Source organism: Fistularia commersonii, chromosome 5 (genome assembly GCF_037954325.1).
Source record: "Fistularia commersonii isolate RoL2024-O1a breed Wild chromosome 5, RoL_Fcom_v1.0, whole genome shotgun sequence".
In the NCBI taxonomy this organism is placed as follows: Eukaryota; Metazoa; Chordata; class Actinopteri; order Syngnathiformes; family Fistulariidae; genus Fistularia; species Fistularia commersonii.
In genome coordinates this window covers 5,857,539-5,883,368 of record NC_141288.1, presented here as the reverse complement: position 1 = coordinate 5,883,368, position 25,830 = coordinate 5,857,539, and the positions used below count along the sequence as shown (strand labels likewise).

Genomic DNA, 25,830 nt, shown 5'->3' with positions numbered 1-25,830 from the left:
CTGGGGTGAAGGCTTGTGGAGCAGGCCTTGACCTGCGTGGACCTCCAGAGAAGGCTTGGCTCCACACACTCCTGTCTGTAGGAAGCCATAAACCCCAGGGCAGGAGAGAGAGAGGGGAGGGAAAAAGAAAAAAAAAAAAAAAAAATAGCGCTGTGTGTGGGAATCTGCAGCATATGGGGTATGGCGCGGCACAAACGCAAGGACGCGGGGGCCAATTGAGTTAGCGGTGATGTATTTCTGTCCGTGCCGGGTTCAAATCCGTGTTTTTAGCTCCTCTCATAAAACGGGTATGACCTTGATGCAAATTTAGATACAATTTGTATGCGTGTGTGTGTGTTACTCCGTCAAATGTCGAAACAATTGATCAAAACGTCCGATCAGTACATGTAACTGAATGCTTACTGCATTACTTACCAAAAGTATCTCATAAAACTACCAGTACGACAAAAAGATACCTTCATTTTTTGTAGCGAGTGGATTCTGCAGAACAGCCAGGTAGAAATGCTGACTTCACCTCTGATTGAGGTCGGAATTGTCTAAAAATGTTTATTTTAACTCGATAGAATGTCACCAAGAAGATCAGTAACATGGAAAACAGGGCAACATATTCTGATGTCCTTGAAGCCATAAAATACTTAATACTTTATAATATTTTGCAGACAAATCAAATCTTACAGGTTTCAATAAAACAAATTAATCATTTTAAACAATACATCTCTCTTCTGCATATATGATCAAGCAGCTTGTCTCATCACAACCATATTTGAAGTTAAGGTCATGTATCCATCGGAAGCTTTTTAAGTAATCTGCATTAATTTGAGGGCAATCAAAAAAAACAATTCCAGTAGTGCTGGAAAATCAAGATTTAAAAAGAGAATTAAATCGCACAAAGATGCTCATTATGTGCCGAGATCAAGAATCCGATCAAAGAGTGAACCACACACCACGACCAAATCGCTGGAACAAAATTGCAAACACACTCTTTTTCTGTTTTTATGGCAGGTCAGTGACTCCTTTTGCGGCCACACTGAGGCATCCGTGTGTGTGTGTGTGTGTTGTGTGTGTGTGTATCAAGTCACTTACTCCATGCTGGCCACTTTCTGTGCCAGGCTTGCAATCACAGCAAAGAGCCTCAGGTCCACCAGCCCATCTGTCACCCTGAAGTCCACCATCTCCAGGATCTGGAGGAGATTCATCAATCAGACCTGATGAAGTGATGACCAGTGTGTGTGTGTGTGTGTGTGTGTGTGTGTGTGTGTGGGCGTGTGCACAGTAAAAAGGCTGACCCTGTAGACGTAAATCTCCTCATCCTCAGATAACAGTTCTGGAGGGATGATGGTTTTCAAAGCAAGCAGCACTTGAAGACAAGAGATATAGCCATCACCATCAACATCCTCCTGCAAAGGAGCACCACCATCAACATCATCAGAATAAATAAATGAGTAAATAAATAACTTTATTTAAAAACTAACATTATGTAAAAAAAATAACTTTATTTAAAAAAATATATTTATTTATTTATTTATTTATTTATTTATTTATTTATTTATTTATATTTCTGGTTAACTTAAAATAAGATCTATTTATGTAAAACAACATTTTTATATATATGTAGGCCTTTATATACTGTATATATTTTATAGACCCTCCCCTCTTTCCCCAAATGGTGAGAATCTTTCTCATTATCCAACTTCTCCAGTGTAAAGAAATTTTAATTTCCCAAATGATAGATTAAACATACCTCACTTCCCCTAAATATTACTTGAGCACAAAAAATAAAGATATTTTGGGCTACCCCTGGTGAGTTTTATATAACAATTTGTATCTTTTTTGCAAAATCCATATGGTCTTGTTGAGTAAAATGCGCTCTATTTCTAATTGAAAATAATTGAATTTGTTGGCAGGCTTTGCCAGATTTGTCAGTCGTGAAAAGCAGGCAACCTGTCATCATATTTGTTAAAAAAAGAAAAAAAAAGGAAACAGAATGATTTAAGCTTTGTGATTCTGAGTGTACCATATTGGGGCCTTTAAGGGGGACACCCAGAGCAAAGGGGATATACAGTATAAAGGCTTTAAATCCCTTTTCACTTACTGCTTCAAAAGCCCTTTTGTACTCCGCCAGCTTCTCCCGACTGAAGATGCAGTACTTTGCCAAAAAGTCGACTGCGGGGAGAAAGAAGGAAAAACATTCAGGTTCAGGCGAGGAACGCATTCAATGGTCCCCTCTGACCCCAAAGAGCCTGCTTCATGTCAGATGTTCCTTCAAAAGCATTCATTATTTTATGGCAAATAAAAAAAAATGTAATGTTACAATGTGTGTGTGTGTGCGTGTGTGTGTGTGTGTGTAGAGTGGATTAGAGTAATATTTCTCCCTTCTGGTGGCCCCGGGGTCAGAAAGAGGGGACAATACGGGGCGAGCGGTTCACAGGGTCCAGTCAGTTGGTCGTGTTGTGCGTGTGTGTGTGCGTGTGTGTGTGTGCGTGTGTGTGTGTGCGTGTGTGTGTGTGCGTGTGTGTGTGTGTGTGTGTGTGTGTTTGTGCATGTGCTCTGGGGGAAGGGCATCTTGAGTTTAAAATTGATGGATGTTGAGAAGATCCGTTTTAAATTAATGGCCTAATTTTTTTCATAAATCAACTTCTTATTTTACACTGGGTGACTTTTTGGGGGGTTTCAGAAATAATTTGAAACGGGGGAATAAAACGGGGAAATTATCAGAAATAATTTGAAAAATATTACATGCGAATATTTCAAGAAAGGCCACAATGTTCAGTATATATGCTGAATAATGTATTTTTCTCCAGTCGCCTACACCAACACAGTAAGTATAGGCAGTTGATATAAAAATACTTGGAATAAAATTAAGAAACCCCACAAATGAAAAAAATAAAAATTAAAAAAAAAAGTCATTAACCTTTCCGTTAATGAAGATTTCCATCATTTACACAGGACAACACACCAATACAGAGGAAAACTTTAGCACATAGTCTAGGAATGAGTTTGTTGCTGCTCGCTTGTTGCTGGTGATTATTGTCAAGCGTATGAGATTTTACAAACAGTGGATTAGTTACCGTAGTTACCAGTTTGGTCAATAGGCCGGGTGACTCATTTTTGCATCGCGACCTTTAAATTTCCAGTAATTTCATATGTTTATGCTGACAATTCGATAAATTAGGGTTTGTATGTGATATATTATAGGCCTTTTATTATTTAATAGATGCGTAGATTAAAAAAGAATGTAGTTCTTTGAATTGCATTTCATATACACCGGAGAAATTATCATTAATAAATGCAAATATGTCAACCTTCAGATCGGGACCAAAGCGTTCAACTACACTTTTAACTCCATCTCCAAAAAGTGTGACGATCGCAGAGGTGTCTAAATGTAAACATTGATTGCTTTCCAGAAAGCCACACATAACCAAAAAATTAACCCTTTCTGGGATCTTGACAAGAAAAAAAAAAAAACAGAAAATAAATAATAACATTATTAATGAATAATGTCTTTGTCTCATTTCTTGTCAGATGAGATAAACAGCCTTTTCTTTGAATTCAACAAAAAAAAAAAAATCATTTGTCCACTGCAGGTTAAATACCCTGCATTCTGTATCTATTTTTCTCTTACCTAATCTTTTGCCATTATTCCATGTTATTTGCCATGGGTGTGTTCAGGATTTTTTTTTTTTTTTTGAGGGAGGGGTTTCAGATAAGGCACAGATTGTAGGATAGTGGAATAGAATGGTACGTTCTATGCGTGTACAAGTCCCGATTACGTAGCCCGAATGAAAAAAAAAAATCATAATGGCTCTCTGGAAATGTTCAGAGGCCGGGAAAAATATGGAGGCGGGCCATATCCGGCCCCCGGGCCGTAGTTTGGGGTACACTGATGTAGAGACATACAACAAGTCCCTCTCATTCAACCATTATATAGAAATACAACCATCCACTCTCATTCACACACCATATAATTACAACCATTCATTCTCTCATTCACCTGTTATATTGACATATAACCATTCACTCCCATTCAATTCCCACATCTGGGCAATTTAGGGTCTCCATGTAGCCTACTGCATATTTTTAGAGGAAACCAGAGGACCCCACCATGCAGACAATTTCCCTCCATCAGTATCTGAAAGGTTCAGCCCCCTATTGTGATCACTACTTGTGATGTCAGCCCGCCCCCAAGTTCACAAGTTCTACTGTGACCTATCTTTGACCTTGGAGGATGACAATATGAGGGAGAACGTCTGGACCGGACCGCCAACACCGCCAGTTTTTTGAATGCCAAGAAGAATGACAAGATAGTAATATTTTTGTTAAAGGTGTGCTGGTTCACACGACCAAAAGGACCAAAAGGACCAAAAGGATCCCCCCCCCCCCCCCCCGATACCGTATCTGTCAAATATGCTGGTAACCTCCAATAAATATCCATGTAAAGGTTAAAAAAAAAAAAATTCTGGAGGGAGGGAAGCTTATTTCAGGTTCTGATGGCTGAAACATGACGGCATTTAATGCTGACGGCTGAAATTAGTTGCAAACCGAAGGGTAACCATACCCATGAATATTTCAGCAGCCAAATTTAGGAGGGAGAGAGACTTGGGGGGAAAAAAAAAAAGAGGACGGGGGGCAGAATGGGGGCTTTTAAGCTGCTGCCACTTCAATTTAGGAGATGAGAATGAAGCTACTGAATAATGGATCTATTCATTGGTTTGGAGAAGAAAGAGGAGCAACAGAGTTGATATCAGTCTGGATTTAAACCCCTGGACCTCTGGGGTTTCTCCGCAATAGCAGGGGGCTGTTTGAATCTGCCATTTATCAGCTTAGGCCTAATCAAAACCAGGCCTTCCGCGGCCTCCCCCTTTCACATGCAAAATGGTACATTCGCATCTAGTCAACTTGACTTGTTAAAGCTTGATTGATCAAAAAAAGAATAAGGAAGGGAAAAAAAAAATATGCACGCATCTGTTTGCAAATATCCCCGAGGAAGAAGGCGCTGTCGTGCCGGGATCTGCGGGTCACACGTGCAGCCGGTGCTAAGATCTGGGTCCAGATTTCTCAGTTCTCACTCTTTTAAAGGGTAGGAGGGATTGAAACGCTGGCAGGAACAATCTGCGGGAGTCAAATGGTGACTCATCTGAGCCGATCCACTTCGGCTTTCAGACGAATGGGAGAAGTTTGGTAGGCGTCTGCAGCAGCCAGCTAGGTTCCCGGTGATAGTTCAGCGATAAAAGCTCCTTTCCCACCGCAGGAACTTTTTGTTGATCCTAGAACCTTTTCGGGAACTCAGCCATTTCCTCATGATTTCGGACAGCTAAGGAACCAGGAAGCAAGGACCTCACTTCCTCTTACAGTTTATAGGAATTCATGTGATGTAGGTGCTTGGTGATTAGTTAGTTGATTTTCAAAAACTATTCTGATCGCGGGTCAGCTGTTTTCTTGCAAAAAGATGGGCAGAACCTGCAAGAAATGGACCAACAAAGAGGCCCTAGCTCGACTAGAAGAGTTTCCGGAGCACAGGACAAAACATGTATGGCCAACATAAGCATTGAGTTAGCCAACGGCGGTGTTTCTCATGCAGCAGAGCAGTGCGGGGAGAAAATAAAAACCAATTTGATAGTCCATGGTTACTATTCCCCACATTACAGAACATGAATAGTAATTTTGGTCTCCATATTGCCCTTGTTGTGTCCCTGGTGCTTAAGGTACTTGTCGCAGCTACTTGCATTCCCCTACCATGGTCCCCTTAATGCAAAACTTCCTTCGGACAAGGAAAGTTCCCAAAGCGAAAAAATCTGTGCTTCGAACTTTTCTGTTCGGCTAAAAACGGCTAAAGACGTATGGCGGACGCCAGTTACTGGGCACTCCCAGGTCAGAAATATTCCAGTGATGATATTCTGAATATAATTTTCGACTTTCTTTTTTCTACTGGAAGAAAGCATTTTTCATGGTGATGTCCTCTTGAAACGCCACCGTTGGCAGAGTTATGCCCAGTATTGTCCAATGACGTGACACAGTAGTACCATAAGTGTTGTGTGGTACTTGGGGCAGGGATTGGCGATTGGGACAAGAGCCAAAACCTTTTTTTTTCCAAATTAAAAAACATTAGGTTTTTCAATCGGTTCATATCTAACATTACATTACAGTAATTTAGCAGACGCTTTTATCAAAAGCGACTTACAAAAATTGCAATTCAATAACCAAAGATCCAAAGTACCAGTAGTCGTTATTCAGAAGTCACCACTCTACCAAACAGCCATCTCAAAACCATATACACACATACGTTAATTTCTTGTTTTTTTTTGGGGGGGGGGGGGTCTAAGTGCAATTAATGGGGTAGTGCTTGGTGAAGAGGTATGTTTTCAGCTCACGGCGGAAGATGGGCAGCAACCCTGCTGTTCTGACCTTTTCCAGGAGTTCATTCCTCCACTGAGGAGCCATGACCGAGAGCGGAGAGCGGTTCGATCGGCAGCCGGGGGCGCTGAATGATGGGGCGGACAGTCGCTAAGAGGTGGCAGATCAGAGGGGACGGGTAGGGACATGTGGCTTGACCATATCCTGAAGATATGACGTTGCTGTCCAATTCACTGCCCGGTAGGCGAGCACCAGGGTCTTGAACTTGATGCAGGCGCCAGTGACGGGACATAAGAAGGGGAGTTGTATGGGAGAATTTGGGACAGTTGAACACCAGGTGGGCTGCCGCTTTCTGAATAAGCTCCAGAGGCCTGATGGTCACCGCCGGGCCACCGGCAAGGAGGGAGTTGCAATAGTCCAGACGAGAGATGACTAGAGCCTGGATGAGTATCTGCGCCGTATCCTCCGCGAGGAATCGGTGAATCTTCCTGATGTTGTGAAGGAGGAATCTGCAGGAACGTGCGACTGCTGCGACGTTTGCTGAGAACGACAGTTGGTTGTCTAGGACCACACCCAGGTTTCTCACAGTTCTGGTTGGCATTACCACATTGTTGTTGATGGTGATGGCCAGGTCTCTATGCGGACAACCTTTCCCTGGGAGAAACAGCAGCTCACTCTGGTCTAGGTTGAGCTTCAGATGGTTAGACGCCATCCAATTTGAGATGTCGGACAGGCAAGCTGTGATTCGGGTTTCCCAATTAATGCAGTAGTAATGTAGGGCTCAGCTAACCTGGCGCTGCGTGGCAACAAGCTTATTGTCATTTTGGAGGCTAAATGTTTATCGTTGGAATTGCATGTAGCGCGAGCTGCTGCTTCTCACAACCAACCAGTGAAGTTTTCTCAAATCCAGAGAAATATCAAGAGCTTCTTCAAGAAGGCCAACTCATCCACTTTACAGTGAGATTAACTAAACCCTTGTGTTGTCTCGCGAGTCAAAAGTGACCCACTACCATGTTTAGCTGTAGAAAAAAACACCTTAACCTTTTTTTTTCCGACTTTTCCAAATGTTATGACTACCCCATAATTAGAAAAAGTGATTCTTTGTTTTTGTTTATGTTTCCATGTGGGCTGTACACCACTAGGGAACAAAGATTGTCTTATGGGTCATTTTTGACCGGTAGGACAAGGGGAATAAACACAATGTTAAGATCGCATGAGGGTTAAGCCGCCAATGCATCAAAAGACTTTGAAAAGATTTGGAAAAATCTTGTGTCAAACTGTCACTTCACACCTGCTCACATCCAAAGACTAGTTTGTAGTCGCAGCCAAATCTCAGACCGATATTTTACAAAGACTGTAAATCTTACGAGGTCACTATTTGCAACTACAACTAGATTCTTTCAGTAACTTTCCTCACCATGCAATGTTTTCACCAGTAGTTGGAGAGCCTCTGCTATTTCACTCCATCGCTTTTCCTTCTTCAGTCTGTCTTGATACGTTGGAGAGTCGACATCGTCCAAGCTGGGCTGTCCCACATCTCCACCGTCCTGACCGGGACGTCCTTCATCATTTCCCATTCATCCATACCGCCTTGCAATACCGTCTCTGCTGCTAATACTTCTCTGGAAACTGTTAGTCTGCCTGGCTTCCTGTTTCCTGTTTTATTCGAGCTCATCTATTTGTTGTTGGCTGTTTTAAGACCTGGATATCATACACGTTTGATATTGTCATAAGCCCAACACTAGGAAAAGACTGATAAAACAATTCAGATTACAAGTGAAGAAAATTCAAGTCCAGTTGCCGCGGCAAGAAGATTTCGACATGAACACTCATTTGTTACGGTTTGTTTTGTGAGTCAGACCCAGCTTCTACTGACCAGCTCACCTGAGAAGAACAGGGGCATCGACTAAATTCAAATGGTAAAAAAAAATGATCTGGCTCAGTATCAAGTGCAAATTGGACCCTTTAGGCCCTTATAATAATCTGCCCCAACACACACACACACACACACACACACACATCAAATTTTCATCGAAGCCCACTCAGTTTTTAGCCTAATTTTTCTCTTTAACCTTCCTCCTGTGTTAGTTTTCTGGTAGCATCCCCGGTGTTAACGGGTCACTTTCGACCCGTGTCTTAAATCAGCTTTAAAACACACTAAAAATAAAAACTTAAATTCCAATTTTTTTCTCATCTCTTGGCTACCTTGTTAAGCTTCCTTATCTATATTGGTTTAATACTGCTGATACTTATACCTGTGCGTTTTTTTTTCTTCCAATTTTTGTTTTTTTAAATAAATGATTCCAATCTAGAATAAACAAATGGATTTTGCGGATTTTAACCCAGATCATATGAATTCTACAATTTTAAGTATACATGTGTGTCTTAGAACATATGTTAGGGGACTTTCAGAGATTAATGTTTGGAAACGGGACCCCTACCCCCAAACAACGCGTCTGCGTAAACAGATTTAATTCTCCCACAACAGGACCGATACCTGGTACAAACAGCGTCGGCCTGCGGTGCAGAATCTGGAGAAGGTCGCGGGGTCCCCCGGGCTGAGGGGGCGCGCTCCGTCAGGGAATCGGCCGCACAAAAGGTGCAGTGGAGTGAGAGATTGAGGGAGGAAGCGAGGGAGGGCGGGGAGCGGGACAAAGCCGGGGCAGTAAAACCTCCTGCCTGATAGCCTTATCTGATTCCACTCCAGCGCTTGATGGCTTTTTTTTTTTTTTCCTCCTCCACCCTGCCTTTTAAGCGCACAGGTTGCGCCTTTAGTGTGAAGCCTAGCAGAAAATGTTAATCAAGAGAGGGACTGTGAGGAGAAAAGCGAGAGAAAGGGGAGAGTCACTCTGTTCGGGCCGTAATCTGTAATGAGACCGAGGCGATTCAGTAGCAATTGAGAGAGGAAGAATGGGGGCAATGATGATGATGATGAGCGAGGAGGTTCACTCTTTCGCCGGCGTTTGTTTTTTCGGGTGTTGTTCCTTTTCTCTCGCTGAGTCACCGCCCGTGCAATGGGCCGCGGGCTGCAAACAGCCCTCCACCACCACCAGCCCTGGGGGTCACAACTCATTTAACACACACTTGGACGTCATTTTGGGTGTCTGTAGCTGACAGATGAAAAACACTGCAGGCAGCGATTACTCACCTCGGTATGATTTATACTTCCTCCCGGGGGCAGAGAGGGCTAGGGATCATTTTTTTTTTTTTTTTGCTATGTTTTTTTTTAAAGTCTGGATAAACATGTCTTGAGTATTTTAATTGATTCAATATTTCCTTGTTTAATCACATGCCTGACTTTGGTTTAGGCAACGTTTAGCGCTGAGAAGTTTTGGCTTCCGAATTGCGGTTGTACTGGCAGCGGTTCGAGGGAAGCTGCAACCCGGGGAAAAGAGGAAACACATGCACGTGCGTTAGAAAAACATCGTCATCAGAGCGAGAGAGAGAGCGAGAAAGAGAGAAAGTGTTCCCCGGTGCCAAAGAGCATCAAGATAAACTGCTTCAAATACAAAAAAAACACTCAACAAACAAAAACCAAGCCCCTGCAAATTAGAGCACATTAAGTGAGAAGCTCCAAAGACATCTTGAACGTGGCTTTGAATGGAGCGGTTAAAAGTGAACTGATCAAAAACTGCTGCAAATCCTTGACAAATATCACCATATAACACATTTTATAGACTCTGCAAGTGGATAACGATAAAACACACAAAGGCTAAATGCTGCTAATATCACACTATTAAAAATCAGCAACTCTATAAATAGATAAACCCTGAAAGTAGATCAGTTCCAGAGGACTTAGTGTGTTGTGTGTGTAGTAGTGTGTTGTGTGTATAGGGTTTTTTTTTTTGTTTTTTTTTGTATTTTCGTCCAAGCAAGGCCAAATGGTGCAGCATGAAGCAATATGCGGCTTTTCTGTCCAGCGTTTGCGTGTTCTCCCTGTTTCTGTGTGCGGCTCCTCCAGGTTGCATCCTTCAGCCCAAAAAACATGCAGGAGGTTAATAGGAGACCCTAAATTCTCTGTGATTGACTGACGAACCAACAGCTGGATAAGCAGAATAGACAATCAATGAATGAATAAATGAATGAATGACACTGTTTGCAGCAGCAGGTTCAGCAAACTCGGCACACGTGACTTCAAACCTTCAAAGTCTTCTGTCAAACCTCCTGACACGTTTGCGCCCCGGAGCCAAAATGCCGCAAATTGCCGGGTTTATTGTGCGCATTTACTTGAAACACAAAAACAATACCACACACATACTCACAGAGACCTCCATTGTGTTTTTAGCATGTTCTCTGGTTTGTTTGCTCTCTTTCCCGCTTAATCCCAGACTTTTGTTTTCGCCTCATCGTCATCAACACTGTATCAAGTGCCCTATAATTCCTTTTAACAAAGGTCACATTCAGCGGGTGGAGGTTTGGTGACCCCCTTTTCTGATGGGGTGTGGGGGGGGAATGTCAGAGTGTGACCCGCCCTACATATACAGCTAGAAAATATGTGATTAAAAGGCGGGAATTTAGAGCAAAAGCAGCATTCTCATGGTGAAACGGACCAAAGTGGCAGGGAGACAGGTCTGTGGGACACAGTGGCGTTTAGGCCCCTCCGCCCCCACGGGACAGAAATATCACGTGTGGCACTGCGAGATGAGGTGAGAAGTCCAAGAGCGGTGGCAGACTCGGCCGGGCTTCTCGTTTTACAACAGTGCAGAATGAGGTATTGTCAAGAGATTTGAAGCGGCGCTTGCATTAAAGGTGGCGATGGAAACCTTATCTGATAAAGCAGGAATGGAGGGGAAAGTGGAGGTTGGCCAGCAGGGGGCGCAATGGAAGGGTCGCGTATACGTTGTTGTTTTTTTTTAAAAAAAAGAGAATTAAATTTTTTTACTCCAGTAAAAACACAAATTCCTTCACTTAGAACTTTACTCAAGTAATAAAATACAGAAGTACTTAAAGTATGTACGTATCAGCAAAATATACTCGTCACAATCCTGTGCAGCAAATTGTTTCCTCATTGTATTTACATTATGTGCTTTTTTTTTTTTGGATTCACAGCTGAACGCATATAAATATAAATATAAACTACATATTGGAGTATAACGGACACAAAAATCCTCTTAAGCTGAAAAAAATTACTTCAAAATGCAGTTATATATTTTTATCTATTAATCTTACAAAACATCAAAAAATTATTCCTTTATTTTTTATTTTTTATAAAGGTACACCAGTCCAGTGCATTTCAAACATTTAGAGAGAAACGTATCTTTTATTCACGGTAAGGATATTAACGTTAAGTAATATACTTTCTACCCCTGTAATTAAGTTGTATTTAGTAGTATTAAGTGTTATGACATTTCTATTGGCAGTCCTTTAGTATTGTTATTCATCACTTGCTATTTACATTACTTTATCACTTATCGCATGTAAAAGTGAATGACAGCTATCCAACCACACACGCACACACACACACACAAACACGTTATTGTGTGTGCACAGACACGGGTATAAACCATAAAGGTACGTATTTACTGACGTTTGTTTTTGATTTTTATTGAAAGTCAAATGAGGGAAAACAAACCGTTGGGACTTAATGAACCCTATCAGGTTTTCCGAATAAGCATGTCAACACTTGCAAAAAATGCAAAAAAACCCAAAAAACAGGCATGATGACAATTTGGAAAGATGACTTACGCACATTTTCCGTGTGTGGAGTTTTCTTCTATGTTTTGAAGATGTTTGGTTCTCAAATGAGACAGGGTATAAACGGTAGCCTCTCGTGTCTGAGCAGCCACGGAGGCTGTTATCAGTCTATTAAACAGCCGTTATCAGTCGTAACCGCTGTCATATGTTGCTCCAGGCTGCACCTGGGAAAGGCAAACTGAGGCAGGCTTGGAAGATGAACATCAGCTATTGTCATTCATGATAAACCTCAAACCCAGGGATTCCTGAGAGCACCCAGGTATTTCTTTGATGGTTTTGGTTTTATTTCATCTCGAGATGCTGGTTATTGTTCGCTCGAGCAAAATGAGTCGAGCAAATTTCAATGGAAAAAACTGACCATCAAGCACACTAGGATCTCTAATCGACGAGTGAATCGGCAGGGTTTATATTTATATATGTTTATACATAATATTATCTAACCCTACTCTCTGTATCCTCTTCTCTCACGATATTTATATATATATTTATATATGTACATGTCAGTGGTGGGCCATCAGGGCCTGCAAGGCCTTCTCTGCTGGCCTAAAAAGTATCATAATCATAGACTTATTTTAATTATAATTTGTCCATGGTTAGCTTTTTTCCCAGGCTGTGTTGCTTCTAGACATGTATTTTCATATGAAAGCATTTAGCCAATCACATTTCAGCCATTAGTTGTTACCAGGCAGGGGCAAAGTCAAAGAAATCTGCCTGGAGACCTGCAGAATCCGATTCACAGGTGCTCGAGCAAAAAGCGAGTGTCTATGAAACTGTTGCTTCAACCGATCCGATTTTGAGTTGTGACACTAAGGCCTTCTAGAAGGCTATGCTAATGTCAGCATGTCACTTTTGATTGCATAGTCAGAGAGTGAACTAGTTTGAGCTAGTGCGCTGCATGAACACAAATATAGTTGTGTTGATGTAATAGCTAATTTGTCCACCCATAATGTCTGAAGGAGCTATTTTCAAGATGGACTTTTCAAGAAGAACGTTAAGAAAAGTAATTTTTATAGCCATACAAGAGTTATTGAGGAGTGGAGTGACAAATGGAGCACTACTGAAGGCCTGGGTGTGAAATGCACGGCCCGCCGCCGGTATATGTATATGTATATGTATATGTATATGTATATGTATATGTATATGTATATGTATATGTATATGTATATGTATATGTATATGTATATGTATATGTATATGTATATGTATATGCATTTAAATATAATGAATCATAGTAAGGGACCACAACAGGGACGACACAGACGACATGGAGATTGAAGTTGCCAAAGCATTCATATTCTGCATGGCAGGAATTGTAACCATGGACTATTAACTGGGTTTGGGTGATTTTATTTTCTCCTCGCACTGAAAACTCCCCGCCTTTAGTTGACTGTACTTCATTTTGACCGAAATGTTTATGTTTCACAGCGAGCCTCCAAAATCTCTGAAGAGCTTAGACCTCTCCATCGGTACATTTCTTGCCGGTGATGTCTACTTTAGCCACATGTCGCGAGAATCAAGAACCGAGCTGACCGGGGACTACAGTACAAAAATGACGCTCCGCGGATCGTAAAAACTATCAGGCAATGGCCACAACTTATGAGTTTGTTCAATCTCCAAGCACTGACGTCATGAGTTCTTATGGGACCCTAAGAAAAAATATCCTGCCTTGCAGTAGGAGCTAAAATAATATTTGGAAGTTAGGTCCCGAGTTCCTGGTTCCTCTGCTGCTTCCGATTGCACGAAGAAACAGCCTAGTTCCTGAAAAATCTCTAGGATCTGCAAAAACCAGGTTCACTCTTGTGACCCCCCACACACACTCACACATACACACACACTTTTTCTCTGGCTGCTCCCTAGAGTTTCCTCCAACTAACCCTCATTTCTGTATCTTCTTCTTTCACTCCATGTCCTGTCACTCCATCTACCAATATTTTCTTTGCCCAGAATAAGTGTTTTAATGCATGTCAATGATTTTTTAAGAGAGGAATCGCACTCTTTTTTTTTTTTTTTTACTTTTTAGAGGTTTCGTTGATTTAAAATCACTTGCTACTGAATTCAATTCACTTTTTTTTGCTTAAAAATTCAAGAAAAATTCCTCTTGTCTATATGTAAAGAGTCACAACTACATACGTTAACAGTGTCAATTCATTAAATATGTACTTATATTTGTGTTTTTTGTCAAAATACATCTCTTTGTAGAAGCAGCTCCTATTTCTGCTCAAGGTGACTAATAAATAAATGTCATTCGTCATTAACAGTGCTGGTGCAGACAAAGGAATTTGTGGCGGTTAATGACAAATACAGCGCTGATATTTAACACTGATACTCGTAGTGCTGTGCAGGCAGTGAGGATAGGGAACATCGCTGCGCTGAAATTGAGCGTTCAGGTGGCCCTGGAATTTTTTTAAGGGGGTGGACAGGTCCAACAATTTATTAGAGTTTGCTATTTAAAGGGTAAATAAAGGCTGTCTGCTGTGATGTTCATAGCTACAGGGGTGTAAAAACCGGCCTTTCAGGGCCGAACTTGCCAACATTTGTTTGTTCCTCTTGAGTGGGTGCTACATGGTGACAGTATTTGGCAGCATTCTCCCGCCGCCGCTGTTGTTTCTCCATGAACACACAACTCCTCCCCCTCACTTTCTCCAAAATACTGAAAAGTGTGTGTGTGTGTATGTGTGTGTGTTTTGGAGGTGGCAGTGGCGGGGGTTAAGCTCTGGTAGGAAAACAAACAAAGACACACGTAGCAGCCACACTCCTGTATCTGGCTGCACGCCACCGGCCTCACCACAAACCACAACCTATGCTTTACACACACAGACATTTAACATCAATTCATACGCACACACAAGCTCGCACACACCGAGGCCCAATCGTCTCCTGACACACTGATATGCCCCCAGTGCCCAAATCATCTGCTATATTGCAATAACAGATCTCCAGAGATAAACCCACAAAGCAAAATCATCTGCTATTATTGCCCCGCCGCTCCTTGACTTTGTGCCATTAATAAGGCCATTGTGGAGGGCGCTCTCTATTTAGACGCCAGATAATAGACTCTTTGACAGATTGACTTTGCTGGCTCTCCCTCTACCCCCTTCCTCTGCCTTCAGCACGGCGTGCCGTATTCCACACCGAAGCTTGTCAATAGGGCACGCTGCTTGTTTGCCCCCTCCAGACTGAACGATAAACACATTCGGCGTGTTCCCGAAAGAAAAGCCGAGCTGAGGGAGCTTATAAAAAGGCATCGTACCTGAACATGCGTACATAATCAAATTGGAAAACATAGATTAAAAAAAATTGTTTCATAATTGTGCTTAAAAAAAGCAACCAAAAAAAAACAAAAAAAAACTATTGTCCATGTCCACCACTGGATTGTGTAAAAACCGAGTAGTAAATAAAAATTGTGAAAGAAAAAATTACAGAAAGTAAATTGCTAAATTAAGGGTCGTGTTTATATGGATCTATTTACGTGCTCTGAGTGCCATTGATCACTTTAATGACATCTTCTGTTATGGTATAAATATTTTAATGACATTAGATTAGATTCCACTTTGGTGTCATTCTATATGTTCAAGTACAGGGCAACAAAATACAGCATTTAAAAAAAGCGGCACTTCCAGATTCAATGAATAAATTGATAGTATGATAAATAAATTAACAGTTGATGTATTATGTCAATAATAGACAGGTGAGTTACAACTGGGGTACAATGTACATATTATACAGATGTACATTAAATGTAGTTAACTATAAATAGGAACTATAGACATGATAAGTTATGCTATACAAAAAAATATAATTAACATAAAATAGTGCATAAGTATATAAATATCAGCACTAGGGTTACTGAACTAGTGCGGCATTGTGTAGTAGCAGGACAGTTCAGGGATACACTGGGAGTGGAGTAATAGGTGTTAGTGGAGTTTATAATGGTGTTGTTTCTTTTTTTTCTTTTTATTTGACCTTCCCCAGTATGATAGTGTGGGATAGTGGTGTGGGCTGCTGCTGCTCGAGGCGAGCGGGGCCAAAAGCCAGCCCCCCTACCCACGCTTCGAACAAACCAGGTGTTCGATGGCAGCATTAACATTCACCAGACACCCACAGAGTCCCTCACACCGCAACCAGTTGTTGTTGTTGTTAAACAAATGAGAGGCCGCGGCTCCGCTATTCAGCTAACGCGCGTGCAGTGTGTTCGTCGCTTCCGTGAACGAGTGAAAACAACATCGGGTGGAAAAAAAATAGTTTAGGAAAGATCGAACAGTCATAATAATATCATTTCGTTGTTTTTCTCATGTTTTGTTGTTTTTCTCATTTTGTAGTTTTTCTCATGTTACTCATTCTATATCTGCTCATCTATCATAAGTGTTTTAGGAAATAAAGTATATCGTAATCTTTTTTAACAAAAATGACTTTTTTGGCTTAATTAAACTCATAATTGTAGATATGGCTTAGTTTGGGGGGTTTCTGAAAAACTTGAAAAGATAACATGGGACGTTATTTTAAGAAGGCCACAATATTTAAGTGTGTGTATGTTGATTAAGGTTAGAATTAGGTTGTACTGTTGTCGTATTATTGAAATTGTTTCAAAAACAACAGCATGAAAAACTGAAAACTCAATTTGTCAATTATCAATTACGCAGGGTACATAAGTTGTTTTATCTATCTATCTATCTATCTATCTATCTATCTATCTATCTATCTATCTATCTATCTATCTATCTATCTATCTATCTATCTATCTATCTATCTATCTATCTATCTATCTATCTATCTATCTATCTATCTATCTATCTATCTATCTATCTATCTATCTATCTATCTAGCTATCTATCTATCTATATAAGAACACATATATATACATATATTTATCTAAGACTGGGTGTAAGTTAGAACAAGAAGAAATATGAGAAATGTTTTTTTTTTTTCCTCAACATATTACTGCAACTGAAACCCTTTTAATGTACGAATCACCTTTTCTGTGCACATTACTCTTCTCTTGCTCTTTTGGGAAAAAAAAAAAACTGAGAAGAAAAGTCATGAGCCAATCACAATGACCAGAATTAAATTGCAAAAATATTGATTCATATTTTATATTTAGGAACAATTTGTTTATGTTTTTTCCAGGTCAATTTCTCTCCACAATTCATCACCTGAAATGTCGGAATAAAAAGAACTGACAGGTAATTTGCCGAGAGTGTGGCATTGCGTGTCGACGAGATGCGTGTCTGCTCCCCCTCATCTACACGCCAAGAACATGACTGAGCCTCAGCTCCTGTTTCGACATCATACCCGGACCGACGCCGACGGATGACATTCACGCTGCAGTCGCAGCGGGCGACTGATGACAACCTAAAGGGTCACACAATTGAGTGGATGAATGGATGGCGGAGTACAGGGTGTGATAGGTGGGGGTGCAGGGGGGAGGAGGAGCAGGAAGGGGGTCCCCTCTATTTTGGGAATCCTTTGGCGAGTGGTTAGCATTTGAGGGAAAAAAAGAGGGACAATTATGACCAGTTGGAGACTAATGAGGGGCCACAGTTATGAGTGTCTGGATGAGACGCGCATTTTGTGGGATTGCACGCGTGTGAGGACAAAGGCAGAGCAGAGGACAAAGTGGTGGAAGCTGAAAAGGGAGGAGTGTTGTATGGTTTTCAGGGAGGAGTTCAGAAAGGGTCTGGGTGGTCAGGGTGAGCTTCCAGATGATTGGACAACAACAGCTACTGTTATCAGGGAGACAGATAGAAGAGTACGTGGTGTGTCATCTGGAAGGAAAGTAGATAAGGAGACTTGGTGGTGGAATGAGGAAGTGCAGGAGTATATACAGAGAAAGCAGTTAGCAAAGAAGAAGTGGGATACTGAGAGCACTGAAGAGAACAGACAGGAGTACAGGGAGATACAACGTAAGGTAAAGATAGAGGTTGCAAAGGCAAAACAAAGGGCGTACGATGACTTGTATGCTCGGTTGGATAGTAAGGAGGGAGAGAATGATCTATACAGGTTGGCGAAACCGAGAGATAATGATGGAAAGGATGTACAGAGGTGACTATTGTAGACCACAAAGTAGCACAAATTAGTAAAAGTGAAGTGAGGAGGGCATTGAAGGGGATGAAGAGTGGAAAAGCAGTTGGTCCTGATGATATACCCGTGGAGGTATGGAAGTGTCGAGGAGAGGCATCGGTAGATTTTCTGACTCGATTATTCAACAGGATCCTAGAGAGTGAGACGATGCCTGAGGAATGGAGACGAATTGTGATGGTGCTTATTTTTAAGAACAAGGGGATTTGCAAAATTGCGGCAACTATAGAGGGATAAAGTGGATGAGCCATACAATGAAGTTATGGGAAATAGTAGTGGAAACTCGACTGAGAGCAGATGTCAGCATTTGTGAATAGCAGTATGGCTTCATGCCTACAAAGAGTACTACAGATGCAGTATTTGCTTTGAGAATGCTAGTAGAGAAATGGTGAGAAGGCCAGAGGGAGCTGCGTGGTGTTTTTGTAGACCTAGAAAAAGCATATGACAGCGTGCCAAGCGAGGAGCTCTGGTATTGTATGAGGAAGTTTGGAGTGGCAGAGAAGTATGTTAAACTGGTGCAGGACATGTATGCTAGCTGTGAGACAGTGGTTCGGTGTGCTGTAGGGGTAACAGAGAAGTTCAAGAAGAAGGTGGGACTCCATCAGGGATCAGCTCTGAGCCCCTTTCTTGCTCGCAATGGTGATGGACAGGCTGACAGATGAGGTTAGACAGGGATCTCCATGGACCATGATGTTTGCAGATGACATTGTGATCCATAGTGAGAGCAGAAAACAGGTTGAGGAAAATCTAGAGGTGGAGTTATATGCTGGAAAGTAGAGGAATGAAAGTTAGTCGCAGCAAGACAGAATACATGTGTGTGAATGAGAGGAACTCGGGGGGAACGGTGAGGCTTCAGGAAGTGAAGATAAAAAACCTGGAGGATTTCAGGTGCTTGGGGTTAGAGAAGGTCAGACAAGCCAGACTGAGATGGTTCGATCATGTGCAAAGGAGGGATAGAGAATATATTGGTAGACAGATGCTGGAAATGGAGCTCTCAGGCAAGAGGTCTCAAGGAAGACCAAAGAGAAGATTTATGGACATAGTGAGAGAGGATATGAAAGCAGTTGGTGTCAGGGAGGAGGATACAGAGAATAGGGTAAGATGGAGAAGGTTGATTCACTGTGGCGACCCCTGAAGGGAAAAGCCAGAAGAAGAAGAAGACGCACGCGCGTGTGTGTGTGTGTGTGTTTGTGTGTGTGTTTGCAGGGGCGCACACAACAAAAACAAGATCCAACCGCGGGAGAAAAAATATGATATTCAGTCTGAGTGCACTTTGAAAACTGTCCACATGCATTGGAAAGAAAACGTCAAGAGGCCATGGTATCTTTAATTAAAAAGAAACACAAGCAAGCTCACACACACACACACACACACACACACACACACACACACACACACACACACACACACACACACACACAAACATTCTTTGTCAGGAAACTACACTGCATTGGCTTCCATTCATTATGGACATCCTCAATATAACCTGAACCATAATCTGTCTGAATAAGATACTTAAAAGTTTATTTTATGGCAGGTGGAGCATTTCCCTTTGTTGAGGGATTCTTGACTGAAGCCTCTTCTTCACCAACATCTCGGCATTTCGAAAATGAAAGAAACGGGCAAAACAGAACGGGATGGACATAAAAAAAAACCCGTCGGGTGGAAGAAATAACGCTTTTCTCCGAATCATTCCCAGGATCTTTGCTGTTACCAAGACATCTTTGAATCAAATTGCAAGGTCAGACTTGGACTGAACTTCAGGAACATCATGAGAATCATCTGACCCAACAAAGTGCAGTAGAACCTTGGTCAACCGATTTCATTTGTTCTTTGACTCAGTTCACCAACCGAAATGTTCGTGAACAGAATTAATGTTTCCCATTGAAATCAATGTAAATCCCATTGATCCATTCTCCAGCACCAAAAACGTACTAAAACATACTCTCTTTTGAAACTTTTTTTTATGGATTCATTTGTGGGTAAAATACAAAAAATGAATTTAAGATAACCTTAATCATTTAATCATACCTTAATTATAAGCTTAAAAATTGCTGTGTTTATGGTGTTTTTTCTTTTCTTGCCAGCACTTTAACTCTGCGTTTCCTTCACTTAATCAACAAACGTAAAGTCTTTTGAGACCATATGAGACCCTCACTGATGATCTCCAGCAAGCTGTCTTTCATTAATCCAAGCTAATAATCACTTTTCTACTTCTTCTAAGACTTGAGACATTTGTTTCATTTACATAGTCACCCCTTTAGCCACATCAGCTGTTTTAAGTGCATCTTTGTTTTTCAGGATTGTACAGACAGTTTACTTGGCCATGACATAGTTTTACCACATTTAGCTAATATTTCCTTCTTCAGATCAACTGTAATTTTTAACTTCTTCCGAAAACGTCTTTGGAGGTTCTCAGTCATCCAGGTCAAGTTAAATTCTTGTAAAAATCTTCTTCTCGTGGCAACTGGACTTGATTTTCTTCACTTGAAGACATATCAACACTCACCCAAGAGGCTTCCAAATTCTTCTGAAATATTATCATTAGCACTTTAACTTTTTTGGGAGCCACAATGAGGGCTCACTTACTGAAAAAGGCACAAAAAAATGTTAACACGGGAGGACACGAGGATGAACAATGACTTTGTTTGTTTGTTTGTGTCTTCGTGCACCAAGTCTTGTATGTAGCTCGATTCAAAATTTGAACAAAACACACACACACACACACAAATCTTTGGTCTCTCTGTGTGTTGGTGCGTCACTATTTACAAAAGTAGAGTCAAGTCTTACCCTACAAACTCCTCCGTAGAGTTCGGATAAAGTTTTATGGGCAAAAGAAAGGGGTATCCTCAGACCTGGCTTGCGTAAACTCTCTCTAGGGTTTAAACAACAACCTTGCCATACGGGACACACACGACGGCGGTTCACAAAAGCATCCGTAACAACCTGGCCGGAGATTGGCGCGGCCAGCTGCAGGGGTTCTTCATCCCGCTTGATTACCGTCCGAACAAACCTGTCCAATCAGTCCCATTCAGGGACGCCGGCACTCACGGGAGACCTGGCTGACCTCTGCGGAGTCCCTCCCCACGCAGCCTTGACCTTAGGCGCGGGCGCTCATTGTCGTACTCGCGCTCCTCACAAAAGCTGGCATGCTAGAAATTACCCACTCGAGGGGGAACCGGAGAACCTCCGGCTAAACTCCTGTTAGCGAAAGCTATTCTAAAAAAATCAAGTGCTGTAATTGACAGGGAAATTTTTGAAGTCGAAAGGGAGCGTTGGTAAACGCGCCAAGGTGTTTTGTGATTCTCCCCCCCCCCAACGGTCTATTGTGTGAACCGGAGGCAAAGGAAGAGTGTTGGCAGGCAAAGGTTGCCCTTCAAATACTGCTGGGATGCACAACCTTTGATTCAAGCTGAGCCCAACAATTAGCATTTCTAATCAGGACTTTATTCTGTCCAATTAATTTATTGTGACAATTTGCCGCCCCATCTTTGGGCGTCAGGGAGGTTTTGCCATCCACTTATGGGAGCGATCTATTTTTTACGCACATTGAAAATGTAGAACTCTAGAAATCCACTGTCCGGGCCACTACCCTCTCCTTACACATCAGCATCGGAATCATCTCTTCCCCAATTCCAGAAACTTCTAGAAATAATCAAGCATAACTTTCATGAATATTAATATTTGGGATGGGAAAAGGGCATCCAGGGGCAATGATTTTCTCAAACAAGAAAAAAAAAACGATGACATACGTCACCATGCGAGAGGCGAATAGCCAAAATGACATTACCTAAATGGTCACAAGTTTTGCTGCTTTGCGGAGAGAGGATATCGCAATTCTGATTTTAGATGTTCAGCTTATTTTCTATCTGTAATTTTTTTTTTTTTTTTTTGGCTAATCCTTTCTAGCGAAGCACCAACCGCATTAGTCATACCAACAATTCAATTCCAACAATTTTCCATCTCATGATGATTACGAAGCCAATGAAAGTTTTTATGTTAAATAAACCCAAACGAGCAGCGCTGTTGGTTGTTTTTTTGTTTTTTGTTTTTTTTTCAAAGATGTACCCACGACAAAAACCCTGATACCGGTCCAATAATGGGCGGACAGTTACAGGATGGTATTTTTAAAGGGGTTAGTTTGGGATGAATGGCTACCATAAGGCTTTTTTTTTTTTTTTGGCATGAACTCACAGTCGTCAAAGTTGGAGCAGCTTTTGTTGCCTCCAGGCTGACAGGGCGAGTCGTCCCGGAGTTTGGAAAGCAAGTGCAGCACCTTTGTTCTCCTCTCCTCCATCCCTTTGTCCCTTTCTTCACCCACGTACGTGGGACAACCGGTCCTCCTCCCACCAGTCGAGTACTCGGTTTGTCCCTTCCATGTCGTGTCGTCAGACCCCTCCTCGGCGAGGCTTCCGGTGGCCGCCCCAGAACCTGGAGCAGAGAGAGAATATGTCTCAAAATATTACATCAGTTACAAGTTGAAAAATGTAACCACTTCATATATCAACATTTTTTCTGACTTTGCAAGATCACTGTCACACGATTGCATGTTTTTTTTTTGTTTTTTTTTTATCCTTATGGTCGGGCTACATTTTTATATGCTTGTGGTGGGACATGAAAAAAATGTTTTTTTTTATATATTTAATCAAGCTAGAACACAAAATCCAGATTATTTGAGGGGGGGGGATATCACCTTAGTAAAAACAAAGGTTCCCCTATAGAACTGATTTGTTTACTATAAAAGCATGAAAGTATTAAAATTGGTTCCCCTATAGAACTGATTTGTTTTTTATAAAAGCATGAAAATATTCAAATTATTACATAATCAGCTAATTTCTATATAGATATATGTAGAGACTTATAATCAACGAACAAAGCAAATCAATGACTAAAATCCTATGCTAGTTTAGAAAAAGACACCTTGCCGAATACGAAATCCAAAGCACTCAAGTATCTTTATTATTATTTGATGCTAACTGTTATGTGACAGATGTGATGTGGTTACAATCACATTTAACATGTGAAAGAAAAAAAAAAAAAACACATTTGCATTCACGGTCACCTATGTGGAAGCAGCCACTCATTCCTGATCCTTCAACAAACACCAATAATTGTCACATTGTTGCTCTCAAACGGCACGTCATGTTTCCCTTCAGTCCCCCCCCCCCACGAAACTGAAACAGCCATCTATTTTGTCACTAACCAGCCAATTAAGAGCCTCATTATCTTTGAATACAACGTGCGCAGAATGGCCTTCTTGGTGTAGCAGCACGCGGACAAAGAGCGCCATCAGTGCGGACTCAAACTCAGAGAAAGCCTGGATTGTCTTCTGCAGTAGTTCCCTATTGAAAGTTTTCGGACTCTTTTCTCTGCGCTACCTTTGCAAACACGAGTGTTGCGTGTGTTTGCAGGATGAGGGATGACTGGAATATGCGCGAGGGACGGCTCTATTCATTAAAAGGAGAAATCTTGGCCGGTCGAGTAGCTGACGGAAGGGAGGACTCGTTGCGGCGGCGGCGGCGCGGATTCATTTATCCTGTGGGTGAGCGTGTGGGGGTCAGCCGCCCCAGATTGATGGAGCTGTGTCCCATTTGACAGGCCGTCTTCCGCCACGCTGCACACAATCACACGCCTCCCGTCTCCCTTCAGGTCTGGCTGAAGTCTCAATGTCACCGAAATGGACGCTCGACAAGAGAGATTTATTCATCCCTCGCGCTCGGAATTCATCATTCCCAGCCGTTTTCGGTATGCAACATAAAACAAATGTCTGCGGGGACACTGTGATGAATGTGATGTGGAAACAGGAGAACATATCTTCTTAGATATTGAAATAACCTCCTCCAAAATGGCTTTTGGCAAAGGTTAAGGTATATTTTCAAAAAAAAAAAAAAAAAAGACATGAGCCCAAATTGACCAAACAATTACACCAATTTGACAGTATTTATTGAATTTAATTTATCTAGTGATTTTTTTTGTTTTCTTCTATGTTTTAGAGAAAAGCCAGAAATTGGCTTTAGACTTTATGGTGTTTTTTTTATCATCTGGGGTGCAGTGATATATGTTTGTAATTATCAGTTCAAATCAAAGTTAACTTAAAAATAATAATTTTGAAATTAAATATTTTATGTGTCTTCAATGTAGATTATCCAGTTTCGGAAATAGTGTTAAAAATTAATATTATATGAACTTGACTGAAACCAATGTCTACTATTAAATCTGCATTTTTGATTTATTTAAGAACCCTTTTCCATCATCAGGTGATGTTGATTTTTTTTTTTAATTTTTAGGATTTACATCAAACCTAAAGAGTAAGATCCTCATATTGAGAAACTACAACTACAGCTGTGGCAATATTAAATAAACCCAGAAAGAGAGGTTGCATTTTCAAAAAGTCAATAATTCAAAATAAAAAGTTTATTTGCCCAAAAAATTCAAAATGAATTTGTAAGAGGAGAATGATCTTACACATTTCTTGTCAAATGGTACCACATTTGCTGATGATTCATGATGATTGAATGAATCAAATAAACAAATAACATCTGCGCGTCCTTACAAATCTTAAGCGCGATTTGGTCTCCCCTATTTTTTTTTTGGTTTTTTTCTTTTTCACCCTATCCTATCCTAACCTCCAACACGGCCTAATCCATGAATGCACAGCAGTGATTACTGGTCAGTTCAAGCTGGAAACAAGAGCCCGTCTAAAACACACAGAGCAGGTTACCATACCAACCGCAGCATCTGAGCGGAGCAGATAGCTGGATTTGGCTGTGAGCGGCCAAGTCAAATCCCCTGGCTGATCTCGAAAAAGGCCACCAAAGACAATAAACACATACGCCACCCGCCATCCATCCGACCGCAGCCACCACCACCACCCCCCCGCCCTCCGGCGGGGTCTAACATCCAGCGCACCAGGCAGAGGCAAGGAGGTTGGACTTGTATCCCTTTCTTTGCGTGTTTGAGAAAGGGATGAGCATCAGCGGGGGCCGAGGCTATTCACCGATGCCACCCATAGCCTCCTCACTCCCACTATCTCCACAAAAGGGTGGCCCCAAATAGAACGAGGTGGAGTAAAAAAGGAAAATCCTCGCCAAATTATTATTCATGGGGAGGGGATTTTCCTTTCAGGCTTCCTTTATCGAAGCCTTTCCCAACACGTCAGCCTCTCTATCAGCTCCTGACAAGTGCCAATCAAAGGGCTTGAGCCCGTTTTTTTTTTTTTTCCCCCCTCCGACAGGGGGTTGCGACTCGGAGAAGCACTGGAGGATTTCGCAAACAATAGCCGACGAGTCCGCAGCGGCGGTGGCTTCGAGACAATGGTGACATGGCTACACTGTCAGTGTGTGGTCCTCTGGGGGGCAAAACGATCCTTGCTAACATAACTAATCTCTGCTCACACCGTCCTTGTCTTTCTATCGCCTAATCTGTCCCATAGCTTCCTCAGCCTACCGGAACAATCCGCCGGGGTCAGTTCAGATTAACGCTCTTAATGCCCCCGAAGATCACTACATTCATTCGGACACTAACGTCTTCAGTAACAGCTGAATGCTAAACACTGCGGACAGACGAGGAGTGACCGGGACAGCGGGGAAACAGCCATGAGACAATTATCTAGGGGGATTATTCTACCTATGAATTCCTGATGAGCAGAAATGGACAAAAGCTTCATCATGAGCTCCTGCCGCTGAGCAGGAGCATCTTATCACAGCTGGT

At 41.7% G+C, this 25,830-nt stretch overlaps 1 protein-coding gene across 1 annotated transcript in view; it reads right to left on the bottom strand.

Moving 5' to 3' along the window:
- LOC147233957 (uncharacterized) overlaps positions 1-25,830 on the bottom strand; it is a 58,900-nt gene that overhangs the window by 7,048 nt on the left and 26,022 nt on the right. Inside the window, exons 3-6 of the mRNA XM_086147384.1 lie at positions 22,315-22,551; positions 2,093-2,163; positions 1,287-1,397; positions 1,084-1,181 (exon numbers count right to left, since the gene is read on the bottom strand). Coding sequence (XP_086003510.1) covers positions 1,084-1,181; positions 1,287-1,397; positions 2,093-2,163; positions 22,315-22,551 — 517 coding nt within the window. The remainder of the gene's footprint in view (positions 1-1,083; positions 1,182-1,286; positions 1,398-2,092; positions 2,164-22,314; positions 22,552-25,830) is intronic.